Raw genomic sequence first — 25,494 nt, 5'->3', positions numbered from 1 at the left:
CCTGTGAGAGGGGAGTCGCTCTGGAAGTGGACGGATGCCGGATGGGGAAGGGGGGTTGGGGGAAACCAGGGGCCTTTTAGGAACGCCCAGAATTCCCCAGCCAAGAAAAGATAGTTTGTCTGGGATGTAATGAGGTCTCCTGCCTTCAGGTCCAGGGGTTGGACTAGAAGACCTCTCAGGTCCCGGCCAGTTCTAGGATTCTATGAGACAGGAAGACAAGACAGATAAAATAGAGAGGTAGATGGGTGTGTGGGTGTAGATAGAAATATGGAGAATATGTGTGTGTGTGTGTGTGTGTGTGTGTGTGTGAGATAGATAAGATAAATGATATAGATAGATTAGATAGACAGAAGATAAAAGTTTAGATAGAAGACAGAAAGATAGATGATAGATAGATGATAGATAGATAGATAGATAGATAGATAGATAGATAGATAGATAGATAGATAGACAGACAGACAGACAGATAGAGGTAGACAGAGATACAATAGATAAATGATAGATAGATGATAGGTAAGATAAATAGACAAACAGACAGTCAGATAAATAGACAGATAGATACAGTAGATATAGAGACAGACAGATGCATGATAGATGATAGATTGATAGATAGATAGATAGATAGATAGAAAGATAGATAGATAGATAGATATATGATATAGATTAGATAGATTAGAGAAAGAGAGACATACAGTAGAAAAATGAGAGATAAGAGATAAGAGATAGAGATATAGATAGATAGATAGAAGATAAAAGATTAGATAAAAGACAGAGAGACAGACAGACAAATAGATAGAGATAGATCATAGATAGATAGAGGTAGACAGACATACAGTAGATAAATGATCGACATAGATAGATGATAGATAGATTAGATAAGATAAGATAGATAGATAGATGATAGATAGATAGTTAGAGATAGATAGATAGATGGGGATGGATGGATGGATGGATGGATGGATGGAAAGGTGCTATTCAGCCGGTTTGCACCTACTCGGGCGAACTGGTAGCAAGAATTTGGCGTGGGTCGCCGAACCGGTAGCAACATCTAGCTGGCCACGCCCCCAACCCGGTCACCCAGTTTCCGCTCACTCGCTTGCCCCGCCCACCCAATGCTGGCTGCCCCAGTTTAAAGGAAGACAGCTGCCCTGCCCTAGCCATGAATTTTTAAGCAGCCACCTGGAAACACACGACTGTGGGCGGAGCAGCGGTCCGTTAACCTGCAAAACTGCTCCAAGGCTGGATTCTTCATGGACAGTAGAAGTATCGCTTCCCCTTGTGAGTAAAGTGCCTGGAGCGAGAGGGAAAGAACGCTGACAGGGGTGTGTGAGTGTGTGTGAGAGAGAGAGAGAGAGAAAGAGAAGAAAGAAAGAAAAAAAGAAAGAAAGAAAGAGGAAGAAAGAGAAAGAAAGAAAGAAAGAAAGAAAGAAAGAAAGAAAGAAAGAAAGAAAGAAAGAAAGAAAGAAAGAAAGAAAGAAAGAAAGAAAGAAAGAAAGAGAAATGGGGAGAGAGAGTGTGGTGTGTGAGAGAGAGAGAGAGAGAGAAGAAAGAAAGAAAGAAAGAAAGAAAGAAAGAAAGAAAGAGAGAGAGAGAGAGAGAGAGAGAGAGAGAGAGAGAGAAAGAAAGAAAGAAAGAAAGAAAGAAAGAAAGAAAGAAAGAAAGAAAGAAAGAAAGAAAGAAAGAAAGAAAGAAAATGGAGGGGGAGAGAGAGTGGTGTGTGAGAGAGAGAGAGAAAAAAAGAAAGGAAGGGAGAGAAAGACAGAAAGAGACAGAGAAAGAGAAAGAAAGAAAAAGAAATAGGAAGGGAGAAAACTCTGTGCTATTATTTTTAATTGTTCCATTATTTATCACGCGTTAATATTTTACACTGTCCCTACACCTAGAGGGATTCTACTGCCTTTCTTTTGCCCAGGGCTACCACCTATTTTTCAGGGTTTACATGCATTCAACGTCTACAGTCCAGAGTATAAATACATGTGTGTTTAACAGAGTTGAAAGGGGGTTTGGAGGTCTTCTAGTCCAACCTCCTGCTTAGGCAGGAAAACTGAGGATGCCAAACTCTGAGTAGAGGTCCTGGGAAAGGTGTCAGAATAACACTTAGAGGGGACTTTTGGGGGAACCCTATACCATTTCAGAGAAATGGCTGTCCAGTCTTTTAAAAATTTCTAGTGATTGAGCACCCAGAACTTCTGGGGACGGGCAGTTCCACTGGTTAATTGTTCTCACTGTCAGAAAGTTTCTCCTTAGTTTTAGGTTGTTTCTCTCTTTGTTCAGTTTCCATCCATTGCTTCTTGTTGGCCTCCTGGTGCTTTGGAAAATACACACACACACACACACACCCCAATTTCTTTGTGGCAGCCCCTTTAAAGCCTGTTGCTTATATTTACTCTTGAGTAAAGCATGTGAGCCATTTCCTCCTTTCAGTGGTCCATGAAAGGACATCTATAGTGTGCAGATAATAAAGTCAGAAAAAGCTGAACAACATTTTTACAGAACTACAGATAAGTTGAGGCTGGGTGACAAGGAATGGCTGGGAGGGGAGGAGCCAGGTGAGGCACCCCTTGATGTGGGTGACGTTGAGTTGGCCACGCCCACCCAGTCACATGACCACCAAGCCATGCCCTCCCAGTCACATGACCACCAAGCCATGCCCTCCCAGTCACATGACCACCAAGCCACGCCCACCCAGTCACATGACCACCAAGCCATGTCCACCCCGTCACATGACCACCAAGCACATCCACCCAGTCACATGACCACCAAGCCATGCCCACCCCGTCACATGACCACCAAGCACATCCACCCAGTCACATGACCACCAAGCACATCCACCCAGTCACATGACCACTAAGCCACGCCCGCCCTGTCACATGACCACCAAGCCATGCCCATCCTGTCACATGACCACCAAGCACATCCACCCAGTCACATGACCACTAAGCCACGCCCACCCAGTCACATGACCACCAAGCCACGCCCACCTAGTCACATGACCATCAAGCCATGCCCACCCAGTCACTTGACCATCAAGCCATGACCACCCAGTCACATGACCATCAAGCCATGCCTACCCAGTCACATGACCACCAAGCCATGCCCACCCAGTCACATGACCACCAAGCCATGCCCACCCAGTCACATGACCACCAAGCCATGCCCACCCAGTCACATGACCACCAAGCACATCCACCCAGTCACATGACCACCAAGCCATGCCCACCCCGTCACATGACCACCAAGCACATCCACCCAGTCACATGACCACCAAGCACATCCACCCAGTCACATGACCACTAAGCCACGCCCGCCCTGTCACATGACCACCAAGCCATGCCCATCCTGTCACATGACCACCAAGCACATCCACCCAGTCACATGACCACTAAGCCACGCCCACCCAGTCACATGACCACCAAGCCACGCCCACCCAGTCACATGACCACCAAGGCATGTCCACCCAGTCACATGACCACTAAGCCACACATACCCAGTCACATGACCACCAAGCCATGCCCACCCAGTCACATGACCACTAAGACACACCCCACCCAGTCACATGACCACCAAGCGCGTCCACCCCAGTCACATGACCACCAAGCCACGCCCACCAAATAAGCCACGCCCACAGAACTGGTAGTAAAAAAAATGAATTCCACCACTGGATGGATGGATAGACGGATGGACGGACGGATGGAAGAGCTCGCCTCTGGAGTTCTGGGTCCTCAATTGCTGGAGTTTCTCAAGAAAATATCACACAGCCATTTGTCCAGGGTGACATCAGATCTCCTGCCTTGGGCCCCTGGGGGTTGGACTAGAAGACCCTCCAAGGGCCCTTCCAGCCCAAAGATCGGAGGTGGTTTTCAGCCGGTTCGGATCGGTTCTATAGGACCGGTAGCCGAGATTTGGAGTAGTTCAGAGAACCGGCCAATCCCACCTCGGACCGGCCCTGCCAAGCCCACCTCTTCTCCGCCTCCCATAGAGTCTCAGCTGATGGGCTGGGTCTCCTTTGGTTGCCCTGCCCAGGAGAACGGAGCTGGAAAGCAGGTCAGTGGGGTGGGGAGGGAAGGGGGATTTTGCAGTCTATCCTTCCCCTGCCACGCCCACCAAGCCACGCCCCCACAGAACCAGTCCATGGACTTCAAATATTCTGGGGTCTACTTACATTGTGCACCACGGAGATGACCTGAAGCACCATCAACATCAGCTGAGTGAGGTTCTGGTTGGCCTGCTGGAACTGAGGGAGGAGGAGAGGAGAACACCTGCTCAGGTGACCCCTGTGCACCCACCTACCCTGCCGTGTTCCTCCGGGCGGCCTTGTGAGACTCCCCCTCCCAAAGGATGGCGGCCGAACCCCTTTCGGACCCTTCCCTCATCCCCGATCTCCGGTTTCAACTCTCCCTCACGGACACCCAGCCATGGCGGGGCTTTCATTCGGAGGGGATTCACCTCCTGCAGCCGCTTCTGGAGCGGCAAACCGGAATCTAACCTGGTTAACCCATCCTGGTTACTTACCGCCGAATTGTCACAGACAGCGAAGTATTCAAGGTATCTCGATGACATGTTCTTTCCAGGAAACTGGAGCTGGAGAAAAGGTAGAGGCCTCAGGGGTTGGGTGGCAAAAGAAAGGGAACTTGGGAACAAACACCAGGAGACGGTGAGTTCTAGTCCCGCCTCAGGCATGAAAACCAGGTGGGTGACTTTGGGCCAATCACCGGGAGACGGAGAGTTCTACTCCCGCCTTAGGCAGGAAAGCTGGCTGGGTGACTTGGGACCAATCACCAGGTGACGGTGAGCTCTAGTCCGGCCTTAGGCATGAAAGGCAGCTGGATGACTTTGGGCCAATCACCAGGAGACAGGGAGTTCTAGTCCCGCCTTAGGCATGAAAGGCAGCTGGATGACTTTGGGCCAATCACCAGGAGACGGGGAGTTCTAGTCCCGCCTTAGGCATGAAAGCCAACTGGGTGACTTTGGGCCAATCACCAGGAGAGGGGAGTTCAAGTCCCGCCTTAGGCATGAAAGCCAACTGGGTGACTTTGGGCCAATCACCAGGAGACAGTGAGTTCTAGTCCACCTTAGGCATGAAAGCCAACTGGGGGACTTTGGACCAATCACCAGGTGACGGTGAGCTCTAGTCCGCCTTAGGCATGAAAGGCAGCTGGATGACTTTGGGCCAATCACCAGGAGACGGGGAGTTCTAGTCCGCCTTAGGCATGAAAGGCAGCTGGGTGACTTTGGGCCAATCACCAGGAGATGGGGAGTTCTAGTCCTGCCTTAGGCATGAAAGCCAACTGGGTGACTTTGGGCCAATCACCAGGAGACGGGGAGTTCTAGTCCCGCCTTAGGCATGAAAGCCAACTGGGTGACTTTGGGCCAATCCACCAGGAGATCGGGGAGTTCTAGTCCCGCCTTAGGCATGAAAGCCAACTGGGGACTTTGGGCCAATCACCAGGAGACGGGAGTTCTAGTCCCGCCTTAGGCATGAAAGCCAACTGGGGACTTTGGGCCAATCACCAGGAGTCGGTGAGTTCTAGTCCAGCCTTAGGCATGAAAGGCAGCTGGATGACTTTGGGCCAATCACCAGGCGACGGTGAGTTCTAGTCCTGCCTTAGGCATGAAAGCCAACTGGGTGACTTTGGGCCAATCACCAGGAGATGGGGAGTTCTAGTCCCGCCTTAGGCCTGAAAGCCAACTGGGTGACTTTGGGCCAATCACCAGGAGACAGTGAGTTCTAGTCCCACCTTAGGCATGAAAGCCAACTGGGGGACTTTGGACCAATCACCAGGTGACGGTGAGCTCTAGTCCGGCCTTAGGCATGAAAGGCAGCTGGATGACTTTGGGCCAATCACCAGGAGACGGGGAGTTCTAGTCCGCCTTAGGCCTGAAAGCCAACTGGGTGACTTTGGGCCAATCACCAGGTGACGGTGAGCTCTGAGTCCGGCCTTAGGCATGAAAGGCAGCTGGATGACTTTGGGCCAATCACCAGGAGACGGGGAGTTCTAGTCCCGCCTTAGGCATGAAAGCCAACTGGGGGACTTTGGACCAATCACCAGGTGACGGTGAGCTCTAGTCCGCCTTAGGCATGAAAGGCAGCTGGGTGACTTTGGGCCAATCACCAGGAGATGGGGAGTTCTAGTCCCGCCTTAGGCCTGAAAGCCAACTGGGTGACTTTGGGCCAATCACCAGGAGATGGGGAGTTCTAGTCCGCCTTAGCCATGAAACCCAACTGGGGACTTTGGGCCAATCACCAGGAGACAGTGAGTTCTAGTCCCACCTTAGGCATGAAAGCCAACTGGGGGACTTTGGACCAATCACCAGGTGACGGTGAGCTCTAGTCCGGCCTTAGGCATGAAAGGCAGCTGGATGACTTTGGGCCAATCACCAGGAGACGGGAGTTCTAGTCCCGCCTTAGGCATGAAAGGCAGCTGGGTGACTTTGGGCCAATCACCAGAGACGGTGAGTTCTAGTCCCGCCTTAGGCATGAAAGGCAGCTGGATGACTTTGGGCCAATCACCAGGTGACGGTGAGCTCTAGTCCCGCCTTAGGCATGAAAGCCAGCTGGGTGACTTTGGGCCAATCACCAGGCGACCGTGAGTACTACTGCTTCCTTCCGTCTCAGTCCAACCCACATCCCAGAGATGTCGTTGTGTGTGTGTGTGTGGTGGGGGAGGGAAATAGGAGGAAGGGAGGGGGAGTATGACATTCATCACCTTGAGGTCTGGTGTGTTGATCATGGTCGGGCTGGCCTTGGGAGGGACTGTCGCCGCCAGCTTCCCGACTGTCCTTGGCAGGAGGCACGCAGCTCTGGAGCCTTAAGCGATAAAGGAGGTGGCAGGCCGGTGAAATTTTCGATGGCTGGATTTCATACATCAGGTTTGCAACCTGAATGTGTCCCCTGGGCATTTTTAGAAGGAAAGGGAGACATGAACAGAATAGAATAGTAGAATATAGAATATAGAATATAGAATATAGAATATAGAATATAGAATAGAATAGAATAGAAGATAGAATAAGAATAGAATAGAAAATAGAATAGAATATAGAATAATAATAGTATATAAAATAGAATAGAATATAGAATAAGAATAGAATAGCAAATAGAATAGAATATAGAATAAGAATAGAATAGCAAATAGAATAGAATAAAATATAGAATAAGAACAGAATAGCAAATAGAATAGCATAGAATAGAATAGTGCAGAGCAGAGCAAAGCAGAACAGAACAGGAATATATGGAACAGAATAGAATAGAACAGAATAGAGTGAGAGAATGGAATAGGAGGAGAGAATAGAATATAGAATAGATTAGAATAGAAATAGAAATATAATTATTTTTTGGCCAGGTGTGTTTACTGGACACACAAGGAATTTGTCTTTGGTGCAAATGCTCTCAGTGCACATGAAAGAAAAGATACATTCTCCAAGAGTCGAGAATCATAAGGTACAAACACTTAATGATAGTCACAGGGTACAAGAAGCAATCAAATCCTACTAGGAAACAGTCAATATAAATTGTGAGGATACAAGCGACAAAGTTACAGTCACACAGTCACAAGTGGGAGGGGATGGGTGGATAAGGAGTGATGAGAAGGTTAATAGTAATAGTAGTGCAGACTTTGTAAATAATAGGACAGTGTGGATGGGATTGTTTAGCAGAGGGATGGTGTTTGTCCTCGTGTCAAGTTGTTCTGTTGTGCAGGGCTCCTTAGCGTCATTCTGAGGGAAGGGTTTGAAACAGTTTATGTCCGGGATGTGAGGGGTCTGTAGATATTTTCACAAAAGAACAGGGAGAGTCACCCCCAAAAATGTTTCCCCCACCAATGGAGGCTTTCGAGGAAAGACCGGACCACCTTGTGTCCTGGGATGGCACAGGCAGTCCTTAACTTATAACCATTCGAAATTTCGAGTGGCACTGAGAAAAGGGGGACTGGGGACCAAGATCTCCATTCATGACCGTTGCAGCATCAATTTCTGGACATTGGCCAATGGGCTCCTATTTATGATGGTCGCAGCGATCTCCTTCTGCGTCCTTCGGACAAGCAAAGCCAAAGGGAGTGCCAGATTGCTTTAACGACGGCAGCGGGAACGGTCGTAAAATGGGAGAAAAGCAACTTGCCTTAGCAAGAGAAAAGAGGGGAGGGAGAAGGAAAGGGGGAAGGAGGAAGCAAGGGAACAAAGAAGGAAGGAAAGGAAGGAAAAGAAGGAAGGAAGAAAAGAAAAAAAGAAAGAAGGGAGGGAGGGAGGGAGGAAGAAAGGAGGGAGGGAAAGAAAGAGGAAGGAGAAAACCCATTGCTAAACATTTTGACAACCACCCCATCACTGCCCCACATTCGAGACCCAGCTGTATCTCCCACCCACCCACCCTATTGACTACGGGCCCCACGACAAAGCCATTACCAAAGACCGTTGCAGACGGAGATGACCACGTCCGAACTGGGCACGTCTTCTACGTATCCGCTGTAATAGCAGTCAATCTGTGAAGAGAGAAGGGGGAAAGGACAGAGAAGAAGGCTGTTTCAGAAGGGACGAGGAGGCATTTGGGTTGGCACAGAGTGGCAAAGGCAGGGGTGTGAGAATGACCTCGGGAGATGGGAGGAACTGTTGCAACCGAGATGCATAAAAGTGAGCTCGTCCTGGAGAAACAGGGTGACAACTCGTACATCATCCCTATACCTTTTCTGAGTTGCCATAAGAAGGAGGGGGGGTAACCTGAAGGAGCAGTAAGGCAATTAAAACCAGAAACACATTCCATGCTTATCTTGTAAAGATTGTAGCCGTGACTACCAGACCTTCTGCCCACGAAAATCCTTCATTGGAGAATGTGATGGATGACACCCAAAAATCCTCATATTGGAGAATGTGATTGATGACACCCGAAAATCCCTCATTGGAGAATGTGATTGATGACACCCAAAATCCCTCATTGGAGAATACGATGGATGACACCCAGAAAATCCTTCATTGGAGAATGTGATTGATGACACCCAGAAAATCCTTCATTGGAGAATTTGATTGATGACACCAAAAATCCCTCATTGGAGAATTTGATTGATGACACCAAAATCCCTCATTGGAGAATGTGATTGATGACCTTCATTGGAGAATGTGATTGATGACACCCCAAAATGTGATGATGACACCCAAAATCCTTCATTGGAGAATGTGATGGATGACACCCAAAATCCTTCATTGGATGTGATTGATGACACCCAAAAATCCTTCATTGGAGAATGTGATCGATGACACCCAGAAAATCCTCATTGGAGAATGTGATGATGACACCCAAAATCCTCATTGGAGAATGGATTGATGACACCCAAAAATCCTCATTGGAGAATGTGATTGATGACAAGAAATCCTCATTGGAGAATGTGATTGATGACACCCAAAAATCCCTCATTGGAGAATGTGATTGATGACACCCAGAAAATCCTTCATTGGAGAATGTGATTGATGACACCCAAAAATCCTTCATTGGAGAATGTGATTGATGACACCCAAAAATCCTTCATTGGAGAATGTGATTGATGACACCCAGAAAATCCCTCATTGGAGAATGTGATTGATGACACCCAAAAATCCTTCATTGGAGAATGTGATTGATGACACCCAAAAATCCTTCATTGGAGAATGTGATTGATGACACCCAGAAAATCCTTCATTGGCGAATGTGATGGATGACACCCAGAAAATCCCCCATTGGAGAATGTGATTGAAAGTGTGAAAGTGTTTCGTTGGAGGACCTGATTTATGACACATCCAGGAGGGTGGGGTGAAAAAGGGTCATAGGTGATAGTAAATTACGTGTCTCGGAGTTGGCTTCATACGGGTTAGTGTTGGACATATTGCTCCTAATAAATCTTTTGGATTCTTTCGAAGCTTGGTTCGAGGATCACGATTTAATTGGGGCAATTGTCGGAACCCTGACACAGGGGAGACCTGGGAAGATGTTGAGACTCTGGAAAGAGGGCAGAGGAGAGCAACAAGGAGGATTGGGGAGATGGATGGTAAAATATATGAGGAACCGTTGCAGGAATTTTGGTATGTCTAGTCTAGAGAAGAGAAGGACTAGGGATGGCATGATAGGCCCCTTCCAATATTTGAGGGGCTGCCCCAAAGAAGAGGAAGGGGTCAACCTCTTCTCCAAAGCACCAGAAGACAAGAAGCAACGGGTGGAAACTCATCAAGGAGAGAAGCAACCTGGGATTTAAGGAGGAATTTCCTGACAGAACGATTAATCAGTGGAACGGCTTGCCACCAGAATTTGTGGGTGCTCCAACACTGGAGGTTTTGAAAAAAGAGAATCGGGCAGCCATTTGTCTGAAATGATAGAGAGTTTTCTGCTAGAGCAGAGGGGTTGGACTAGAAGACCTCCGAGGTCCAACTCTGCGATTCTTCATTCGGTGTCTTAGAAGGGACCCTCTTGAGGTTTTGGGGAAAATGAAAATAAAGGAAGTGGGTGAACGGCTTTCAGCTTTGCAAAACTGTTTTTTATGTATAATATATAGATATAGAGAAAGGATAGCTAGCTATAGATGATAGATAGATAGATAGATAGATAGATAGATAGATAGATAGATAGATAGATAGATGATAGATGGATGGATGGATGGATGGATGGATGGATGGATAGATAGATAGATGATAGATAGATAGATAACAGATAGATAGATGATAGATAGATAGATAGATAACAGATAGATAGATGATAGATAGATAGATAGATAGATAGATAGATAGATAGATAGATAGAAAGATAATAGAAAGAGATAGATAGATAGATAGATAGATAGATAGATAGATAGATAGATAGATAGATAGATAGATAGTGGAGGGAGGGAGGGAGAGATGTCGGTAGGAAAGTAGATGATTGAGGGATAGATAATATAAGATAGATGATAGAGAGATAGAGATAGAGAGGGAGGGAGGTAGGGGGAGGGAGAGAGAGAGAGCTGTAGGTAGGTAGATGATTGAGAGAGATATAAAATATAGATAATAGATAGAAAGGTAAGAAATAGATAAATGTATGGAGATCAATGAGATAGATGATAGATAGATAGATAGATAGATAGATAGATAGATAGATAGATAGATAGATAGATAGATAGATAGATAGACAGATAGATAGATATAGATAGATAGATAGATAGATAGATAGATAGATAGATAGATAGATAGATAGATAGATAGATAGATAGATGATAGAGATGGAGGGATGGAGAGATAGATGACTGACAGGTGATGATCATAGACAGAAAGGGAGAGAACTCCACATTTTATAACTGGGGGTGACTTACTCTTGGTTTAGGATGCTGGATCGTTTTCACTCCTTTTAAATCCACAGAATAAATAGGCATATTCTGAATGACAAAGGACCTGCATTCAGAAAGGTAGAAGCAGGAAAGATATTTGCTCTTTAACTCAGCAACAAAATACAGATTAGACTTAGGCTGCGCAATTGGAATGAAGAGGCAGCTTCCGAACAGGCGTCCTTTCCCTCAATGCACAGGGAAAACTGGGGGGTGAGGGGGGGGGATTTAAATGACCCTATAACCACTTACTTCTGATAAAGGCGGAGAATCCTGTGAACGCCTTCGATTTTCATCAGATAGGATATTTCTTTCTGGAACGTGTGACAAATAGGTACATTTAAACTCTTTGCAATTTTGCATCAAGGGGATATTTTTGCCCCCCTCCCTCCCCACCCCCGTGAGAGTTCACCCAAGGCTCGCAATATGAGCCCTAAAGATTGTGGGGTCCTTGGGGGGGCCCGTCTGAGCTGGGTGGTTTTCTTGCAGACATTTCACGACCCAACTAGGGAACATCATCAGTGCTAGAAGGAAGGTTTGCAGAGAGGAGGAGGAGGAGGAGGAGGAGGAGGAGGAGGAGGAGGAGGAGGAGGAGGAGGAGGAGGAGGAGGAGGAGGAGGACAAGAGTGAGAAGTAAGTCCTTGGTGGTTTCTGAGTTTGGTTGTTTCCTTGCAGACCTTTCATTACCCAGCTGGGTCATATTATCAGTGTGAGGGAGTGTGAAGGGTTTGCTCTCTATTTATACAAAACAGCTTGCGCTGCCGGTATCGGGGTAGGTGTGGTTTTTCTTCTTAGCTGTTCTCTGATTTAATTTTCTGTTTTGATTGTTTGTCTGGAGTTAATCCCTGCTTATCTAGGTATAGCCTGCAAAGCAAGTATAATAACCAGGGAGCAAACCCTACCCTCAGCTGCACTGATGATGTTGCCTAGCTGGGTCATGAAATGTCTGCAAGAAAACAACCAAATTCGAAGAGCACCAAGGACCCCACAGTTCCTTCCTCCTCCTCCTCCTCCTCCTCCTCCTCCTCCTCCTCCTCCTCCTCTCCTCCTCCTCTCCTCCTCCTCCTCCTCCCTTCTTCTTCTTCTTCTTCTTCTTCTTCTTCTTCTTCTTCTTCTTCTTCTTCTTCTTCTTCTTCTTCTTCTTCTTCTTCTTCTCTTCTCTCTCCTCCTCCTCCTCCTCCTCCTCCTCCTCCTCTCTCCTCCTCCTCCTCCTCCTCCTCCTCCTCCTCCTCCTCCTCCTCCTCCCTTCTTCTTCTTCTTCTTCTTCTTCTTCTTCTTCTTCTTCTTCTTCTTCTTCTTCTTCTTCTTCTTCTTCTTCTTCTTCTTTCTCTCTCTCCTCCTCCTCCTCCTCCTCCTCTCTTCTTCCTCTTTCTCCTCCTCTTCTTCTTCTTCTTCTTCTTCTTCTTCTTCTTCTTCTTCTTCTTCTTCTTCCTCTTCCTCTTCCTCTTCCTCTTCCTCTTCCTCTTCCTCTTTCTCTCTCCTCCTCCTCCTCCTCCTCCTCCTCCTCCTCTCTTCTTCCTCATCCCTCCTCCTCCTCCTCCTCTCTGCAAACCCTACTCCCTTCTACCACTGATGATGTTACTTAGTTGGGTCATGAAACGTCTGCAAGAAAACTCACCGAGCTCACAGTTCAACCCTTGCTGGCTGGGGAATTCTGGGGCATGAATGTCTGCACCTCTTCAGGTCCTCGGACTGAGAAATGCTGGTTTAAAGGGACCTCTCTCTCCACGCCAATCCTAGTTTTGTCGTGGTTGCCCTCCACGATCAGCTCACAAACGATTTGCTGGCTATCCTCCAAGGCACTCCGTATCTTCAACTACAGTTCCCATCAGCCCCAGCTTTTGTAAACATCAATGGGGTCTGTGACCAGAGGAGCTTCCCTCTACATTGTCTGAATGTCTTCATGGATTTCCCTTACTATCCAGGGTCAGGCAGCCATTCAAATGGTGGAGCCTCATCTGGATTACCTTACTGGAAGGGCCGTGTAACTGTTCCAGCAACGTGGGGACAGTCACTTCTGAATAAAGGTAGCTGGGTGCTTCCATCGATCCTAGAAAGAAAGGAACAGAAATGACCCGGTCCCAAGTTAGCCTGGCAGAGGGGTGGGATGGATAGCCTTGGGAGGACCCCACCCCGCCCCAGTCCAGTCAACAGTTCACATCCACGAACCGCCATTTCTTTGTGCTGTGAGTAAAATGTCTCTCCGCCTCTCCTTGAGTCTGGCAAAAGAATAAACCGGCAAGACACGGGTGGATGGAAAACCCCAGGCTATGTCTGAGATTGGACAAACATTTTGTCTGAGATGGTATAAGCGGCTCTGCTTGGACAGGGGGTTGGACTTGATGACCTCTGAGGTCCCTTCCAGCCCTAGGATTCTATGAGATAGATGGATAAGTTATGATACATAGGTAGATAGATAGATAGATAGATAGATAGATAGATAGATAGATAGATAGATAGATAGATAGATAGATATAGATGATAGATAGATAGATAGATAGATAGATAGATAGATAGATAGATAGATAGATAGATAGATAGATAGATAGATAGATAGATAGATAGATAGATATAGATGATAGATAGATAGATAGATAGATAGATAGATAGATAGATAGATAGATAGATAGATAGATAGATAATAGATAAATCACATAGATATAATAGATGACAGATAAACAGATAGACGAATGGATGGATGGATGGATGGATGGATGGAGATAGATGGATAGATGGATAGATGGATGGATGGATGGATAGATGGTAGATATATGTTAGATAGATGATATAGATATAATAGATTAAAAGATGACAGACAGACAGACAGACAGACGAATGGATGGATGGATGGATGGATGAATAGAGATAGATGGATAGATGGATAGATGGATAGATATATGTTAGATGATATAGATATAATAGATTAAAAGATGATAGATCGATCGATAGATAGATGATAGTTAGATAGATAGATAGATAGATAGATAGATAGATAGATAGATAGAAAGAGATAGATAGATAGATAGATAGATAGATAGATAGATAGATAGAGATGGAGATAGTGAGAGAGATGATTGATATGGTAGCTAGATAGATCAATAGATGATAGAGGAATGATTGATGATAGGTAAATAATATGATAGATTAGTAGAATAGAAGATAGCTGACAGACAGGTGATAATAATATGTAGATAATATAGGTATGATAGATTAGAAAGTAGAAGACAGAGGACAGACAGATGATACATAAATAATACATAAATTAGAAAATAGATTAGATAGTTTGGGATCTTAGAGGTCCAGGATTTTTATCTTAGTTACAAAAACTATGCAAAGGTTAAAGCAGAAACTAATCTGATTCTTTCGGTGCTGGGAAGACCCTCTGCAGATGCTCAGAGGTGTCTCGCTTGGTTTATTCCTTCTGATCCTACAAGCCGGTGGCACCAACTTGGGGTTTGGAGCTGGGCATAAGGCAGTGGTGAGATTGTTATTATTTTTTACTGGTTCTGTGGGTGTGGCTTGATGGGCGTGGCAGGGAGAGGATATACTGCAAACCCCCCCTTCCCTCCACACCCCTCTGACCTGCTTTCCAGCTCTGTTCTCCTTTTTCAGGGCCACCAAAGGAGACCTAGTTGATCAGCTGGGACTCAGGAGGCAGAGAATAGATTGGGGCAGGGCCAGTCAGAGATGGGATTGGCCGGTTCTCCGAACTACTCAACATTTCTGTTAGGAATATAAGTCACCTAACAGGTATTTGGGTTAGAAATATATAAACCAGGATAGATATTTTAATACTGTCTCTTTAAGAGCATGCTAAAAACGGCAATTGGGTGTGGTTACTCAAATAGCCATAAGATGGAGCCAGAAACTTGGATTGTCTTAGTCTTAGTCTCAGAAGAGAGTGTGCCTGAGTGAGTATCTCTGTTTCCTTCTGTTGGAAAGTATTGCCGTTCCTCCATTTCTTCTAATTGACTGATATTACTGGATTTAATCTAAGTCTGTTGCTGAACTGTTTTTTGACACTGGACTTTCATATTTGGATTATCCCTGGATTGAAAACTGACTGATTTACTTGTGAATGACTTTGGATTGCTTGTTTGGACTTTGTTTAAACCTTTCTAGAAGTAAAAACCTACATTTACCGTACGGTGTATCTGTGTACTGTGTGTATTATTCCAACGCTCCTCTCAAATACGTCTCCCTGTATGCGCTCATTCTCCTAACGGGGAATTACCTCAACAATTTCCGCTACTGGTTCTCCAGAACTGGTCAGAACCGGCTGAAGACCACCTCTGAAAATTGGCTTAATGAACGATGTAAACGCTTAGCCTTTGAAGTGACTTTTCTACTGAAAACCATTCCAGATTTCCGCCACCGGTTCTTGAGAACCGGTCAGAACCAGCTAAATCCCACCTCTGGCATAAGGGACCCCTGAGCCTCCAGGGATGGCCGGAACTACAGCTCCCAATGTCACCCCTCAACTTGAGCCTGGCTGCCTGGCTTCTGGGAGTTGTAGTTCAGCTACTCTTCCCCCAGTCTGGACTCCATGCCCCCCACCCCCCAAGTATTTTTACCCACCTGGTCTGAGAGGACCCAAAGCAGTAGCAGCCAAGCACCTGGCATTCTTCGCTTTCAGGGCCGAAAAGAGGGGAGACAGACCCCCAGGGTGCCTCCTCCCTCAATTCCTTTCAGTAGGTGCTGCCATGGTTCAGAGCATTAACTGCCACCCAATTCTAATTCTCAACTGCCCTTCAAGCCCAAGGTCCTGCCTGATTGGCTCCCTCTGGCTGAAGTCCAACCCCGGTAGCTCCGTCAGCATAATTCCAGCTGCAGAGAATGCCAGCTGTCAATCAGCGATCTCAGAACCTGCCCCTTTTCTCAGCCAGGTGAGAGCTCCGCCCCTTTTCTGGGCCGCAATGGCCAGGAGGAGGGGGGCTCCGGGCTCTGCAACGCCCTCCAACGCCCCCATTGGCTGCTGCTGGTGCCTGTTGTGTTTGTGATAATCTTCAACAGGTGGCGAGGGAGGGGTTGAAGGTCTCCGCCAAGACCAGAACTGACCTTCTCAGTGGACACTTGAATGGGCCCCAAGGTTGTCTACTCCTAGACCACTGTTGCTTCATGGCAAGCCCTTGACCTCGGTGGTCTAAAGCTTAGAATAACACAGTGGGAGGGGACCTTGGAGGTCTTCTAGTCCAACCTCTCTGCTCGGAGGGGGAGATCGAAGAGCTGAGAGGAAGTGGGAGTGTGGCTCCGGTGGCTGTGGGGAAAATTGTGGAAGGGCACAGAGGAAGACGCAGGGCCACCCCCCTCTTCATCCAGGGAGGAACGGAGAAGGGACCAACGTGGGTTACGGGAGAGGAAAAGGCCCTGATTCCCTTCATTGGCTGCAGCTGGGAAAACAGGATTTTAAAAGGGTGTTTGCACACAGCACCTTTCTGGAAGCAAAGCGTGCGTTATCTTTGTTTGTCAAGTCTTACCTGAGTTCTACCGTCCTCCCAACTGTGTGTGTTTTGTTATCTTTTGGAAGTCTGCAATTCTGCCCTGTCTTGTTAATTGCCGCAATGTGGTTTGTGTTGGTTTTTATTTATAATCTATATGTACTTTGGGTTCGGACGGAATTTCTTCCCTTTCAAAACTGTTCTTGGGAGAGTTTTTTTTTCTCCAGCCGATGATAACTGGACATCGAGGGCCAAGTGGGAGGAATTAAAGGGACTTTACCTACTTTTATGACTTTGTTGCTTTTGTGCCACACCTCTTTCCGTCATCACAGCACCATTTCAGACAAATGGCTGTCCAATCTCTTCTTAAAAGCCTCCGGGGTTCCTGGTGGCCCCCTCTGTGGATTTTGCAGATGTCCATAAGACGGTGTCCGAAAAGCCAAGATGTTAGCCAACCAAGGTGTCAACTCATAAAGCATTCCTGGCCTGCTCTCGAGGTGCCATAGGCAGAACGGGGTGGGGGTGGAGTGGGTGGTTGAAACTGACGGAACAGTGTGGCAGCTACAACCAGAAGCGCATTCCTCACATATCTTCTTCAAGGCTGTATCCCAGGCTACCAGGACCCGCCTGAGAGGTGCGATCTCTAGAGCCTGGGAAAGTGCACCGTTGGAGGATGTGATTTATGACACACCCTGGGGGGAGGGGGTAAACAGGGTCATAGGTGGGCTGTAAATTATGTGAGGTAGAGCAGACTTCATTTGGGAAAGTGCTGACATGTTGCTCCTAATAAATAACTGGATTTCTTTTGAAACTTGGCTCGAGGTTCATGGTTTGATTAGGGCATCCGTCGGAACCCTGACAGCAAGTCATACAAGAAATTCTTCTTCTGTCCTGATACTTCCAGTAGTCAATTTCCCATTCCCTTCCCTCCTTCCTTCCCTTATTTCCTCCCCCCCCTTCCTTCTTTCTCTTCTTCCTCCCTCCCTCCTTCTCCCCCTTTCCTCCCTCCCTTCCTCCCACTCTCCCTTCTCTTCCTTCCTCTATCCCTCTTCCTCTCTTCTCCCCCTTCCCTCTTTCCCTCCTTTCCTTCCTTCCCTCCCTCCTTCTCTTCCTCCATCCCTTCCTCTCCTCCCACCCTTCCTTCTTCTCCCCTTCCTCTTTCCTCCTTCTCTGCCTCCCTCCTTCCCTCCCTTTCTCCTTCCTCCCTCCCTCCCACTCTCCCTTTCTCTTCCTTCCTCTCTCCCTCTTCCTCTCTTCTCTCCCTTCCCTCTTTCCCTCCTCCTTCCTTCCTTCCCTCCCTCACTTCTCTCCTCCATCCCTTCCTCTCCTCCCACCCTTCCTTCTTCTCCCCTTCCTCTGTCCTCCTTCTCTCCCTCCCTCCTTCCCTCCCTTTCTCCTTCCTCCCTCCCTCCCACTCTCCTTTCTCTTCCTCCCTCTCTCCCTCTCCTCTCTCTTCTCTCTCTTCCCTCTTTCCCTCCTTCCTTCCTTCCCTCCCTTCCTTCTCTTCCTCCATCCCTTCCTCTCCTCCCACCCTTCCTTCTTCCTCCCCTTCCTCTTTCCTCCTTCTCTCCCTCCCTCCTTCCCTCCCTTTCTCCTTCCTCTCTCCCCCCTGTCCTCTCCTCTCCTCCTCTCCTCCCTTACCCTCAACATCAGCTCTGCCTTTCTCATCCAGCTGTCTGCTCTGCCACCAATTGCCCAAGGAAACCAACTCTCTCCCCGTAGATTGCCTTCAGAGACCATCTCTCACTGCCATGGACACTCAGGGTGGTCTGGGAATTATCTGAAGGGTTCCAATTTCACCGGGCAGAGATCGCCTTAGCCTGACTGGACCTTCCTTGAGAGCTGCAGAAGGAAGCTGTGCCTGTTGTTCTCCTTTTAGACCGTGATGTCCTTCTGGAAGGCGTGCAAGACTTGGGAGGTGTAGCCTGGTTCTGCTCTTTGATAAGGGTGATGGAGGAGGAAGAGGGGGAGAGGAGAGTCCCAGAGGGGCCTCCATTGGTGCCTTGAGGCCTATTCTCACTCATGCCCAAGGGTCAGGAACCGTCTCCTGGTGATTGGCCCAAAGTCCCCCAGGTGGCTTTCAGGCCTAAGGCGGGACTAGAACTCACCGTCTCCTGGTGATTGGCCCAAAGTCACCCAGTTGGCTTTCATACCTAAGGAGGGACTAGAACTCGCTGTCTCCTGGTGATTGGCCCAAAGTCATCCAGCTGCCTTTCATGCCTAAGGCGGGACTAGAACTCCCCGTCTCCTGGTGATTGGTCCAAAATCACCCAGCTGGCTTTCATGCCTAAGGCGGGACTAGAACTCCCCATCTCCTGGTGATTGGCCCAAAGTCACCCAGCTGGCTTTCATACCTAAGGAGGGACTAGAACTCGCTGTCTCCTGGTGATTGGTCCAAAGTCACCCAGCTGGCTTTCATGCCTAAGGCGGGACTAGAACTCCCCATCTCCTGGTGATTGGCCCAAAGTCTCCCAGTTGGCTTCCATAGCTAAGATAGGACTAGAACTCCCCATCTCCTGGTCCAAAGTCACCCAGTTGGCTTTCATGCCTAAGGCGGGACTAGAACTCTCCGTCTCCTGGTGATTGGCCCAAAGTCACCCAGCTGGCTTTTATGCCTAAGGCGGGACTAGAACTCTCCGTCTCCTGGTGATTGGCCCAAAGTCACCCAGCTGCCTTTCATGCCTAAGGTGGGACTAGAACTCGCCATCTCCTGGTGATTGGCCCAAAGTCACCCAGTTGCCTTTCAGGCCTAAGGCAGGACTAGAACTCCCCGTCTCCTGGTGATTGGCCCAAAGTCACCCAGCTGGATTTCATGCCCAAGGCGGGACTAGAACTCAACACTTCCCACTTTCTAGCATTATTTGGGTGTGGGAAGGGAGAAAGGGGAAAAGAAAGAGCTTGTTGCATTGAATTGCTGCTTATGTTAGTTTGTATGGCTGGTGTCCACACAGTTATAACAAAATCGGTGCTTCCAAATCACAGGAAGGAAGCGTTCCACTCAGTGGCGGGATTAAGCCAGTTCGCCCCAGTTCACACGAACCGGTTATTAACTTTCGGAGAAGTTTGTTGATCTGGTTGTTGGAAGAAATCATGAGGGCAGAGAACCGGTTGTTAAAATTATTTGAACCCAACCACTGGTTCCGCTTTATTCACCTTGACCATGGAATACAGGTGTAGCTGCCACATTAATTAATTAATTTATTAAATAATTATAATTGTAATTCATTGGTTGCCCAGTCAGCCAGATGTTCAGACTGGATTTGGCATTTTTATTCACCTGTCATGTCCTTCCCAAGGACCTGGACTATAATGACAGGTGACCCTCGACTTATAGTCCTCATTTAGCGATCGTTCAAAGTGACATCATTTAAAAAAAGGGACTTATGACCATTTTTCACACTTCATGACCGTTGCAGCGTCCCCATGGTCATGTGATCAAAATTCAGAGGCTTGGCAACTTGTTCCCTTGTTCCTTAGCTGTTTCCTTCTTCTGGCAGCTCTGTGCATGCGCATACTGGGAACAGGCTCCAGCTGTTCTTCTTCCCCACTGATCTCCAACTCCGAAGGCAGCTGATAACTGTCGGATGGTCCTGGCCCCATCTCTGCTTCTTCTTCCTCAGTTATTCCCTTCTTCTGGCAGCTCTGTGCATGTGCACACTGGGAACAGGCTCCGGCTGTTCTTCTTCCCCACTGATCTCCAACTCCGAAGGCAGCTGATAACTTGTCGGATGGTCCTGGCCCCATCTCTGCCTCCGACGCAGACACTCATCAGAGCCTTCCTCGGGCTCCACGACTGGCCCATGCTCCTCCCAACCTCCTCACTGTCCAAACCCACTGGTGGGCCACAACACTGACCTGACCTGCCTGTCTGCCAAATCTACCCCTTTTCTGTTAAAAATAAAATATGAAACAGAGACATTCAGACTTTTGCATATGAAATTTATTGGAAAAGAAAATACTCGGTATTCCCTTTCGCCGAACCCCTAAAACCAGAAGAGTCAACGACTGTAAGAAAAGACGAGAAAACCTGCAGATAATTTTTTGTTTTTTGTTTTCACACGCACGCCAATATTTATATCCCTGTCAAACAAAACCCTTTTTTTTTTAAACCCGGTTTCCACCGAAACGTGGCTTGTTTCCACAGAGCTTGGCGACCCAGGTTGAGCAAAGTTAAAAAGCTGGACTTTTTTGAACAGAATCTGTAGATAGATATGTACATATATATATTTATATATACACACGCAGGCACACACACACACACACAGTAGGTGTACACACGCACACAGGAGAGAAAATGTGAACCACATACACACCCACGTTAAAACCAGAAAGGGCTGAGCTGCAGCAGGGCGACCTGTTGTAGCTCAAAACACATCAATTGCTACTCCGATCTGTACTTATAGCAAGTGTCTAGAACCGCGTTTATTGAGCCGTGGCCCCTTTAAGATGGGTGGACTTCAACTCCCAGAATTCCCCAGCCAGCAAAGCTGAGAAGGAGTTGAAGTCCACCCATCTTAAAGGGGCCACACTCAACAAACGCTGTTCTAAAGATAGATATTTGGCCATTCGCAACTCAAAAGGGTTAGTCGTGAAATTAACCACAGGGAAAGGGGGTAAAATCTGTTGCAACCCGTGAGTAAACCCTGCACGATTCTTGGGAGCCCTTACTCGTGAGCATGTGAGAGAAATGGTTTCATTCATTTTTTTTTCTTCTTTTTTAAAAAATGACCCGTTTTTCTAAGTTTAAGAGAAGTTGGCAGTGATGAAAGAACTTCTGCAAAGTGAAGGCCAGACGAAGCCACGCAGCCAAAACCTCAAGTCTCCGTAGGCACCAGCTAACAAGCAAAAAGCGTTGCAGATCCAAATTTGAACCCGGTACCCATGTCAAAGCCAAAAGGAAGTTTAAAAAAACAAACAAACCAGCAACTGCTTTGCCGCCAGCTAAACCTTGCCTGCGGGAAACTTAAGAAGCCAGAGATGAAATAATGGACGATTTATTAAATTTATAGGCTGCCCATCTCACCAGCAGTGGGATCCTATCTGTTCCACTAGCAGTTCGGTGATTACATGTGTGCGCGTGCGCACCTAACATGCGTGCGCAGCTTTTCACACACCAGCTGAGTGAGGCCTGCAGCGCCAATCGACTTGAGAGGAGTTTTTTTTTTTTTTTACTACCGGTGTCAACTCATAAAATATTTCTCTGGTCTTTTTAGGGTTGCCAACAGAAAGGGAGGCGGGAGCAGCGCAGCAGCTTGCAAACCGAAAGTGCATTCCATCAATGTTTTCAAAGATAGTTTCTAGGTGACCGAAGTTTCTGCCCCGCAAAATTCTAACTGGAGAGCCTGATGGAGGACTCTGGGCTAGGGAGGTGTCCCATTGGAGGATATGAATTACGATACACCCAGAGGGGTGAAGGGAAAACCAGGGTCAAGGGTGACAATGAATGATGTGTCTCAGAGTCGGCTGCACCCAGGTCGTGCCGGGCATCTTAACTCCCAATAAATCCTTTTGAAGTTTTGGAAGTTTGGCTCGAGACTCAGGAATTAATTGGAGGTCACTGCCCGAATCCTGACAGCTAGCCAACTTTTGACAGTTCTCCACTTCAGTGGTCCAATTGAGAAAAGGAACAAATTACTCCACACCTGTACAATTGCCAAAAATACAATCCAGGCAACTTGGCTCCACATAACGCTTACTGTGTCCAAAAAGCAGCTTAGAGCGAGAGAAATAATTGTCTGGGGTTCTGGAGCGAAGCCATCGAGACGGCAAAGAATGAATGTTCTGGAGAAGGTCTTAAGTAAGGTGAAAGAGCTGGCAAACCTGGTTTAGATCTTTGTCTAAGATTCGTGTTTCCCAACTGTGGCTACTTGGAAGAGGGGTGGACTTCAACTCCCAGAATTCCCCACCCCACCCCCGGCTTGTAAGGAATTCTGGGAGTAGGAGTCCACCCCTCTTCCTAGTAGCCATGGTTGAGCTCCACAGGTGTAAAAAGGCCCCTGTTTGGTTCTTCTCTACCTCCACGGATCCAATTCACCTGGCTTGAACTGTTGAAGGTTGGTGGTTTGGTTCCTTGACCTGCCGTGGGTGGGAAGACCACACAAACTCTAGAGCAGGGGTCCCCAAACGTGGCCACTTTAGGACTTCAACTCCCAGAATTCCGCCAGTCTTAAAGAAGCCACGGTTCGAAGGCTGGGGAATTCTGGGAGTTGAAGTCCACCAATCTTCAAGTGGCCAAAAGTTGGATGGCAGAGGAATCCTGGAAGTCTACAAGTCTTCAAGTTGCCAAGTTTGGGGACCCCTGCTCCAAAGACATGAGTGTAACAGAGTTAAAGAAAAAAACAAAACCAGGAATACAACCCGCGCTCTCTCCTCCACCCAAAACTGTTGAAAACAATGGGAAATTCACCTGGTCTACTCCACGGTTCTTATTTCTCTACAGATATTTTAAGAGCAGTTCTTGGCCCCCTAAATGTTGTCCGTTAACGACTGAGTTATTTAAAACTGGGTTGAGTTGTATGGACTGATGGGTCATAGGTTTTGCACCGTTACAAAACAATACAGGGAACAATTTCTCCTTAGCGATGTACGCCCAAGTGTAGGCCTCTACAAGGTCCTTACTCTCTACTTGAACAAGGAAATATGGACAGCAGGTGCCACTTCTAAAAAAAAAAAAGACTTACTTGGATGACCACCTTTACTCACTCATCTGGACATTTCTTTCTAGCACTGATGATGTTCCCTAGTTGGGTCATGAGACGTCTGCAAGAAAGCCATCAAGCTCAGAGAGCACCAAGGACCCCACAGTCTTCCTCTTCTTTCTCCTCCTCCTCCTCCTCCTCCTCCTCCTCCTCCTCCTCCTCCTCCTCCTCCTCCTCCTCCTCTCTCGTAAACCCCACTTCCTTCTAACACTGATGATGTTCCCTGGTTGGGTCATGAGACGTCTGCAAGGAAACAGCCAAGCTCAGAGAGGCACCAAGGATCCACAATCATCGTCCTTCCTCCTCCTCCTCCTCCTCCTCCTCCTGAATCCTCTCTCCCTCCTAGCACTGATGATGTTCCCTAGTTGGGTCATGAGACGTCTGCAAGAAAGCCACCAAGCTCAGAGAGCACCAAGGATCCCACAGTCTTCCTCCTCCTCCTCCTCCTCTGTAAACCCCAGTTGCTTCTAGCACTGATGATGTTCCCTGGTTGGGTCATGAGACGTCTGCAAGAAAACCACCAAGCTCAGAGAGCAGCCAGCATCCCAGAGTTTCTACCCTGAGCTACAAATATTTCCTTCTGTTGCTCATAAAATGGGGTAAAACTCACTTAGCAACGGTCTTCCTTAGCAACCAAAATTTTCGGCTTAACTAAGGCCGCAGCGTGTCGACTACCTGTATTTAGTACAAAGCCATTTTCTAGATTTGAAAAAGAGAGGGAGCTAGTGATTTTGTTGGGTGTGGATTTGCTAATTCAGAGTTTTGCGTTCGTTCCTGGACTGTTTGGTAGAGTTTGGAGTGGAAATGTGGAGAAAATAAAACATTTTGGAGTCTAATTTTCCCCCCTCCCAAAAGTTTCCAAAGCTGTTTTGGGTAGGGGGCAGCCCTCCCCACCAAAGAGAACCCAAGGCTTCCTTTACTTTTACATTGGAAAAGGTGCCAAATCAGAAAATTGGATTTCTTTGCAAGTGGATGACCTTCTAAGTCCGGGGTCTCCAACCTGGGCCACTTTAAGACTCATGGACTTCAATTCCCAGAATTCCTCAGCCAGCCATGAATGATAGAGTTGGGAGAGACCAGAAGGGTCATCTAAGTCAGGGGTCTCCCACCTGGGCCCCTTTAAGACTGGAGGACTTCAACTCCCAGAATTCCTTAGCTAGCCAGGAATGATAGAGTTGGAAGAGACCAGAAGGGTCATCTAAGTCAGGGGTCTCCCACCTTGGCTGCTTTAAGACTTGTGGACTTCAACTCCCAGAATTCCCCAGGCAGCCAGGAATGATAGAGTTGGAAGAGACCGGAAGGATCATCTAAGTCAGGGGTCTCCAACCTTGGCCACTTTAAGCCTTGTGGACTTCAACTCCCAGAGTTCCCTAGCCAGCTTTGCTGGAATTCTGGGAATTGAAGTCCACAAGACTTAAAATGGCCCAGGTTAGAGATTCCTGACTTAGATAACCCTTCTGGTCTTTTCCAACTCTATCATGCCTGGCTGGCTGGGGAATTCTGGGGGTTGAAGTCCACAAAACCTAAAGTGGCCCAGGTTGGAGACCCCTGTTCTAGAGGCTTCCAGATACAGCACCTTTATCCTCCAGAGCGAAAAATTAGGGTAAGTGGGAGAACCCCAAAGGGGCTTTTTTCAAAAGGCAACTGGATTTTCCTATTATTATTTTTTTCTCCAGTTCTTCGGAAGTTTCTTAGATGAGAAGCGAAACATTTTCGAGGAGGAAAAACCCAAGGAAGTCCAATTGCTTTTTGAAAAACAAAAGAAAACAAAACTTCTGGGATAACCATGGCTTGTAGCAGGGGTCTCCAACCTTGGCACCTTGAAGCTAGCTAGGGGATTCTGGGAGTCGAAGTCCTCCATCAAAACTGGCTGGGGAATTCTGGGAGTCGAAGTCCTCCATCAAAGCTGGCTGGGGAATTCTGGGAGTCGAAGTCCTCCATCAAAGCTGGCTGGGGAATTCTGGGAGTCGAAGTCCTCCATCAAAGCTGGCTGGGGAATTCTGGGAGTCGAAGTCCTCCATCAAAGCTGGCTGGGGAATTCTGGGAGTCGAA

The 25,494-nt window shown here is 47.4% G+C and overlaps 1 protein-coding gene and 1 long non-coding RNA gene across 2 annotated transcripts in view; both read right to left on the bottom strand.

Annotated features, from left to right (window-relative positions):
- Positions 1-13,351, bottom strand: part of LOC113453390 (zinc metalloproteinase-disintegrin-like atrolysin-A) — a 25,208-nt gene extending 11,857 nt beyond the window's left edge. Inside the window, exons 1-7 of the mRNA XM_087937873.1 lie at positions 13,274-13,351; positions 11,559-11,620; positions 11,295-11,373; positions 8,395-8,471; positions 6,708-6,780; positions 4,513-4,581; positions 4,163-4,234 (exon numbers count right to left, since the gene is read on the bottom strand). Of these exons, the coding sequence (XP_087793999.1) occupies positions 4,163-4,234; positions 4,513-4,581; positions 6,708-6,780; positions 8,395-8,471; positions 11,295-11,373; positions 11,559-11,620; positions 13,274-13,351 (510 nt within the window). The remainder of the gene's footprint in view (positions 1-4,162; positions 4,235-4,512; positions 4,582-6,707; positions 6,781-8,394; positions 8,472-11,294; positions 11,374-11,558; positions 11,621-13,273) is intronic.
- Positions 13,352-20,666: 7,315 nt separating this feature from the next.
- Positions 20,667-25,336, bottom strand: LOC148125211 (uncharacterized). The gene is made up of 2 exons (XR_015744233.1): positions 24,001-25,336; positions 20,667-23,553 (listed from the first exon to the last, which is right to left on the bottom strand). It is a non-coding gene; the product is annotated as an uncharacterized LOC148125211 (long non-coding RNA).
- Between the last annotated feature and the right edge of the window lie 158 nt (positions 25,337-25,494).

This window comes from Pseudonaja textilis, chromosome 7 (genome assembly GCF_049901715.1).
Source record: "Pseudonaja textilis isolate UNSWEBS1 chromosome 7, rPseTex1.2, whole genome shotgun sequence".
NCBI classification, from domain to species: Eukaryota; Metazoa; Chordata; class Lepidosauria; order Squamata; family Elapidae; genus Pseudonaja; species Pseudonaja textilis.
Note: the sequence above shows the minus strand (reverse complement) of the source record. Positions and strands in the feature narration are given on the sequence as shown.